A 7,658-nucleotide genomic window follows, 5' to 3' on the forward strand; every position below is an offset into this window, starting at 1 on the left:
TAAAATGATGAGGACTAGAAAGTTCTGTGCTGTCAAATAATCCCACGTGGCCATAAAAAGAACATGTAGAGATGAAGATGCAATTTACCTGGAGGGTGTTTGCCTGGAGTCTGTCAGGGAGGGGACTAGGGATGGGTAGAGCCCCCAAGAAGAATCCCCCAGTGAGGGTCTGGGTGTGTGGCCCAGTGGTAAAGCCCCTGCCTAGAATCCCCAGTGAGGAGTTGGGGGCATGGCTCAGTGGTGTAGCCCCTACCTAGAATCCCTCAGTGAGGAAGGGGCTGGTACTCTGACTGACCTGTGGAGCAAATAGACTGGGCTGGTTGAAAGAAGCCATTTTCTAAAGGTCGGTACTGCATAGCTCCATTCCTAGTATCGTAGGAAAGGCAAATCTAATCGATAATGACCACATTAGATTAGTTGATGCTAGAGGCTGATGGGAGTGGGGTTGCTGCAGGGGAATCTGAGCGATAGAAATATTCTCTCACAAGCAAGGGCACGGGGCCACCTCTGTGTAATCCCAGCATCCAAAAAGTGGAGGCACAGGGATCAGAAGTTCAAGTCCACCCCCAACTATATCACGAATTCATGGCCAGCCTGAGCTACATGAGAAACAAAACCAGGAATCTCCCTCTAGTCTCAGCCTAGAACACAATGATCCCCCTGCCTCTGTCTTCATGAGTGGAGTCATGAGTCAGCACACCCTGCTTCATTTTTTCTGCTTATATTCACTAATCGATCCGATGGGGATCATCCCTCCACCCAGTGTACCCATCCACACCAGTTGCTCAAATTGGTCACTTAGGTGCCACGTTGGTTATCAGATCAACTGTTGGGGTGTGGAGTACAGGTGGGCTCGTGCCCCTCACCTCATTATGCCACAGCCTTGCAGGGAAGGAGGTCCAAGGGAGGAAGGGAACTGTGGCTGATATAACGGAGGGTGGTTTGTCAGCTGCAGCTTGATGCTTTCCAAGGGAAGAGATACAAATGTTGCTTCTGGGTAGGAGTGGCCTGCGTGGGGCTGGAGAGATGAGCGTACATTGTTCTTGTAGAGGACTCCAGTTGGGTTCCCAGCACCTATGTCTAGCTGCTTGCAGTTAACTCCTGCTCCTGGGAATCTGATGCCCTGTTTTGACCTCCTCTGGCACTTGCTCACACAGTTGGCACTCACTTACACAGGTAAACATAAAAACAAAGAAAATATAAAGGCGCGAGGGCACGGGGAAGAGGGACAGAGAGGGGGAGAGGGCGGGTGCTGGAGAGCAGGCTCAGTGGTTCACAGTACTTACACACAGAGACACATTCATAGCCATATCTCTCATTGTTTACTAATCCGTCTTAATATTACTGTGGAGATGGAACTAGACACAATTAGCTGCCCTGCTTTAAAGGTGAACAGTCTAATAACTGTATGCATGGGCTGAAGAGATGGTGCAGCAGTTAAGAGCACTGACTGCTCTTCCAGAGGTCCTGAGTTCAAATCCCAGCAACCACATGGTGGCTCACAACCATCCTTAATGAAATCTGATGCCCTCTTCTGGAGTGTCTGAAGACAGCTACAATGTACTTAGATACAATAATAAATAAATCTTTTTTTTAAAAAAAGTGTATGCGTGTATGTGCAGGAGTCCCTGGAGGCCAGCAGAGGGCAATGTAAGCCCCAAAACTTGAGTTACAGGAGGTAGTAAGCCACCATGTGAGTTCTGGGAATTGAACTCAGGTCCTCTGTTCCATCTTTCCAGCCCTAATAATGAACATTTCGACAAAGAAATCAGGCAAACAATCCTATTCACAATGGCCTCCAGAAAAACAAACAAACAAAACAGGAGTAAATCTGTGAAAATTATTTACAAAGAAACCTTTAAAGACACTAAAGGAGGAAAATGAGGGAGGGGTGAGGAGCTGCAGGGACTTCCGTGTTCACAGATTGGCACCATTGCTGCTGGGAAAATGGATATATTACAAAAAGTAATCTTCAGAATCAATGCAACCCCCATAAAAATCCCCACCACGTTCTTCACAGAGATAAAGAAAAACCAAACAATAACCCAGCACTGGAGAGTTGGCTTAGTGGTTACGAGCACTGGCTGCGGCTCCAGAGGACCTAGGTTCAAGTCCCAGCACTCAAGCGGCACTTTTCGACTGTCTATAGCTCACGTTCCAGGGGATCTGCTTGTATGTAGTACACAGACACACACGCAGGCCAAACACTCATACACAGAAGAAAAAAAGCAAAACTTTTCAAAGAGGCTCCCAAACCACCAAACAACAAAACCACAAACAAATGTACTATCATATAAGATTTTAATCATAAAAGAAAGCCAGGCGTGAGGGTCCTGTGGGAACTCTTTTATCTTTCCAGTTTTCTTCGAGAACCAGTTCCCAAGTTAAAGCTTATTTTTAAAAATGAAAAGAAAGCACAATAGAGATGGTAACGCGGCCATGTTCGTTTCAGCGAGCAGGAAAAAACAGGTCACAAACTCTCCTGAGACCCATGATAACATTTCCGTGCTCAGCGATTCCTTCCTAAACCTCAGGATCTTCCATGCAGGGCACATGGACCAGATATGGCAGCATGGCCTCCTGGGTGTGGGTTTCCCTCTCACCAGGCTGTGGCTCCCGTGGTTGGCCTTTCTGAGAGTCACCTGGAGAAGAGGCCCCGCTGTTCTGTGTGAGGCTCTGGAATGACAGGCTGAGCTAAACATGGAAGTGTCCCTTCTGGTTCCCTTCTTCAGATACCCAGCAGTATGCACTGGGCACCTAACTATGGACCAGTGGCCTGGGCTGGGGAAGCAACAGAATCCAAGAAATCCCTGTGGTTCCTGGAGTTCCAATTGTAAAGTTGTCATAGAACAGATAAACATACGTCTACATGGTGAGTATGTATGTGTCCTGAGAGGGGTATGGTGGTGTGGTGCACGGCCCTACACGCCAGCACTTGATTGAGGTTACCTTGAGATACACAGACCTTGTATCAGCAAACTGAAATAATAAAAAATAAAAATAAATAAAAAGGCAGCTAGCAGGCTGGAAAGATGGCTCAACAGTTAAGAGCACTGACCGCTCTTGCAGAGGACCCAGGTTCGGTTCCCAGCACCCACAGGGTGGCTCATAACTATCTGTAACTCTGGTCTCAGGGAGGAATCTGATACCCTGATAAGAAATTAGCCTCCATGGGCACCAGGCATGCTCATAGCGCACAGATATACATATAAGAAAAACATTCATACACATAAAATAAAAATAAATAAAAAAGGGGCAGCCAGGAATAATGGCTCATGCCTATAATTCCATCTCAGGAGAGGCTGGGGGAAGAAGATCACTAGATCAAGGCTAGACTGTGGGGAAGGGAAGAGATGATATGTCACTTGTCATGACAAAAAAAAAAAAAAAAGGAAATTGGAGTGTTTGTCAGTGATTGGGTATAGAAAAAGAAATCAGATATGGAGTTGAAAGGAAGGAAGGAAAGCAAGATGGGAGGGGAGGGGAGGAGAAGAGAAAATACAGGTTAGCGATAAGCTTCTAATGCCATTCAAGGCTGCCTCCCACAGGCTCCTCCTCTACATACAGATGAAGAAACAGAGGTTCACAGAGGACCATGGCCTGCAGTCATCACCCAGGAAGTGGCAAGCTGGGCTCGGCCCCCTTGCGCTGCCTGCCTGCAGGCCTTTGCCCTCTGTGGGCTTTCCCTGCCAGGCAGGTCCACAGCTTACACAGAGGCATCCTGTGGTACCTCAGCAGTTCTGTGGCTCCACAGCCTTGAGCTGGCCCTCCACAACATGACTTCGCCGGTCAGCATTCTCTCCTTATGCATCATTTGGGTTGGGTGACCTGGTTTCTCTTTCTGATTCATCGCTGTCCCTGACATGGCCGAGATAGAGCTTGGCATGTGATAACCTTCCTAGGGCCTCTGTTGAGTTGGGCCACTTTGGTCCCTGTCCTCCTTAGCATCTAATAGGAGACCGAGAGACACCCATCCCAGAGTAGCAATGACCTAGAATGTGCGACACCAGGACATCAGTGGAATCAGATGGAGTGATAGACTCAAGTGGAAACAAAATGCCACTGGTCACTGACTCAAACGGGACTCATCAGGGAATGTGGAGGGAATAGGAAGGAAACATAGGTATAAAAGATCTCAACCCTGAGCTGGGCTTGGGAGTGCACACCTGGAATCCTAGCAACTGGGAGATGAAGGCAGAAGGATCAAAAGTTCAAGGATATCCTCAGATACACAGGGAGTTGAAGGCTAGCCTGGACTACATGAGGACCTGTCTATAGTAGAGGAGGCAGGGGGCTTTCAACCTGAGGGCACTGCAGAGAATGAAGTCAGAAAGGTCAGTGTGTGCACTGGCTTTGCACAGGTAAAGAACTTGATGTGTTCTAGAAACTTCCGTGAAGTCCATGAGCCTAGGATTTTTGCACAGGTAGGTGAGACTTAGACCTGAGGAGACTGAACAACACATTACTCAGCGCAATGGAAGAGCTGGGTAGTCAGCTATGAGGTGACCCACAGGGCCAGGGATCTTCTGGGGGCAGCCTTCAGCATCGCCTGGCTCCATCCAAAGTCCTCACGGTGGCCCAGAAGGCTCCACTGTAACCACTACCGCTCTTTCCTCTTCCCTTTCTCCCTCATTGTTTTTTCTGTGACAGCCACAGTAGCCTCCTCAGCCAACAGGGAAAGCGCAGCTCAGCCTCAGGGCCTTTGCTCTGGCCGAGCTCTGGGACACCCTTCCCGTGTCACCTGTGTCCTCTCTCCTCAACTTTAATCCACGTGTCATCTGTCTCCTGAAAACTGTCACCGTTCCCCTTCCTTCTTTGACCCTGAGCTCTTATCCTTGTAAGGATGCTGCTGTTAAGTCCCTGACTCCATGCCCATACTACAAGGAGAGAGGTCTGTCTTGTTCAAGCCCCGGCACATAATAGATGCTCGACAAATAGTGGTAGGCTACGTAAAAGGAAGAAGAAAAAGACAGGGACCTCGAGGGAAGAACGTATTGTATCTGTGTGCCCCTGAGGCCTGCCAGCTTTGCCTTGGGGGAGGTGACAGTGTTGCTCTACCCTCTCCTCCTGGAGAAGATAGTGCTGGCTGGGAAATGGAGGCACAGGGGACATTAAATGGCACATCGTGAGCTATCAGCACAGACACCAGGCAAGGGACGAGATGCAAAGGCAGAACTAGGAGTAACCTGCTGGCAGGTCCGTCATGAAGGCTGTACCCACCTTGCTGATCCCGGCACAGGACACCCTTTAGGAGAGGGCAAAGGGACAGAGGGACCAAGTGGAAGTGTGTGTCCAGGGAGCCATGGCAGCAAGCCTCTTTATTCTGAGGCCCTTGAGTCCCTGGCCCTGTCAGAGCAATTCAGAAGGGCAGGGCTATGCTGGCAGTCAGCCCTGCTGGTGCCCACATACCTGCCCTCCCTCTCCAGCCAGCTCGGGCTCCCACCTCTCCAGGAGGCAAGAACTGTCTGGCCTCTCTCAAGGCTGTGCCCTCAGGCTTCTGGATGCTGAGGGAGTGGGGTCCTGCCCTGACTTCCTCCCCAGGCCAAGGTACTGCCTGGTCACAGCAACAAAGTGTCTTCACAAGAGGTACCCCGGTCTTAGTGGTACATCATCCGGCCAAGCAAAGGTCTAACCACCCAGACGTCGTCCACAATCTTCCCATCCTGTAAAGGTCAGAAATGGGAGACAGTGAGAAAGGAATGCCCCGCCTGTGGGGCCCGAAGGCCCGATTCACATCCCATTGCTGCCTCTGAGGGTGGATGACCTTGGAAGAGTTCCTACATCTCTCGGAACCTCGGTTCTCCTCATTTGAAAAGTCCAGATGAGGGCCCTGTGTGGTGGACCACGCCTTTAATCCTAGCACTCAGGAAGCAGGGTCACGTGGATCTCTGTGAGTTTGAAGCCAGTCTGTTCTACAGAGCAAGTTCCAGGAAAGCTAGGGCTACACAGAGAGCTCCTGTCTCAGACCACCAACGCCACCACCACCCCCCACAAAAAAAGAGAGAGAAGAGAAAAGCTGAGACAAAGGCAGGAGTCATGGTGTGTGCAGTACAGGTACACACCTGTAGTGCCAGCACTTAGTGGTCAGCCTGAGGTTTGTAAGAATATGAATCTTAGCCGGGTATGGTGGCGCACACCTTTCATCCCAGCATTTGGGAGGCAGAGGCAGGTGGATTTCTGAGTTTGATGCCAGCCTGGTCTACAGAGTGAGTTCCAGGACAGCCAGGGCAATACAGAGAAACCCTGTCTCGAAAAAAACAAAACAAAACAAAACAAAACACCCCCCAAAAGAATATGAATCTTGATCTCCCATCTGAGACAGTGGTAACCTGCTCTTTCTTTCTTTCTTTCTTTCTTTCTTTCTTTCTTTCTTTCTTTCTTATTTACACAGCATTTTATTTATTTATTATACAGCATTCCTCCTACGTGTATGCCTGCAGGTCAGAAGAGAGCACCAGATCTCACTATAGATGGTTATGAACCACCATGTGGTTGCTGGGAATTGAACTCAGGACCTCTGGAAGAGCAGCCAGTGCTCTTAACCACTGAGCCATCTCTCCAGCTCCCATAACCTGCCTTTTCTAAGGGATGGCTGTTTGCTTGTTTGTTTGTTCGGTTGGTTGTTTGGTTGGTTGTTTGGTTGGTTGGTTTAGGCAGTTTTGAGACGAGTTTCATGTACTATGGCTGCCCTTGAATGCAGTATATACCCCCAGGTGACTTTCCCCTCTACTCTCTTAGTCATTGGGCTTACAGGTGTGAGCCACCATTTATGCGGTGCTGAGGATGCAACCTGGTACATCCTGTTTGATAGGCAATCGCCCTATGCATGGAGCTGCACACCCACACCACCTCGTCTGGAACATGTGGTCAGGGGCTTGCACTCCAGTGTACTCAGTATCTGTCTCGCCTTATGCACACGGCCTTTTGCTAGCTGTCTTGTGGCCTAGACTAGAGGAACAGTAAGATAGCTTTGGGGCCACTGTGACCACAGAGTCGAGGGTAATGGAAGCCTGCAAGCACGCTTGTGTACACACTGCTCGGAAACGATGACTGTATGGGCTGAGAGTGGGGTCTCTGGGTCAGATTACAGCTCTGCTGCTATCTGGAACCTGTGTGACCCTGGGAAAGTCATTTCCCTCTCTGAGCTTAGGTTCCTTCATCTATGAAACAGAAAGAAACCTGTCCCTGTGGGGATCACACTGAGGGTAAACTGACAACACAGCACAAGGCAACCCAGTCGCGTGCCTGGAGCACAGCAGTGCTCACTAAACTCTATTTTATCTTGGTATTTTGTTCTTTTCTTTTTGAGACAATATCTAGCTGTGAAGCCCAGGCTGGTCTTGAATTTATATTCTGGTTCTCCTGCCTTGCAAGTATACTACCACACCTAGCTTGTTATAATAATAATAATAATAATAATAATAATAATAATAATAATAATAATAATAATAATAAAATTAAGCCCAGGGAGGACCTGAGTTCAGATCCCCCGCACCACATAAAAGCCAGGTGTGGGATGAGAGAGATGGCTCAAGGGTCAGGAGCATTTGCTCTGTCATCAGGAAGTTTGGATTTGGGGTCTCAGCACTCAAGTGAAAAGCCTGATTTCCTGTTTGTTTCTGTAATGTAGTCTCCAAGGGAAGTGGAGACAGAAGGAC

The 7,658-nt window shown here is 48.9% G+C and overlaps 1 protein-coding gene across 4 annotated transcripts in view; it reads right to left on the reverse strand.

Annotated features, from left to right (window-relative positions):
- Nucleotides 1–4,979: 4,979 nt before the first annotated feature.
- Nucleotides 4,980–7,658, reverse strand: part of Acp7 (acid phosphatase 7, tartrate resistant) — a 24,011-nt gene continuing 21,332 nt past the window's right edge. For 3 of the 4 annotated variants that reach the window (XM_006539449.4, XM_006539447.4, XM_006539450.2), the window contains one exon: nucleotides 5,292–5,663. In XM_006539449.4, coding sequence (XP_006539512.1) covers nucleotides 5,598–5,663 — 66 coding nt within the window. In that variant the 3' untranslated portion in view covers nucleotides 5,292–5,597. Of the gene's footprint in view, nucleotides 5,664–7,658 lie in introns of all 4 variants that reach the window. The other variant, NM_175319.5, reaches the window with a different exon arrangement.

This window comes from Mus musculus, chromosome 7 (assembly GCF_000001635.26).
Source record: "Mus musculus strain C57BL/6J chromosome 7, GRCm38.p6 C57BL/6J".
NCBI classification, from domain to species: Eukaryota; Metazoa; Chordata; class Mammalia; order Rodentia; family Muridae; genus Mus; species Mus musculus.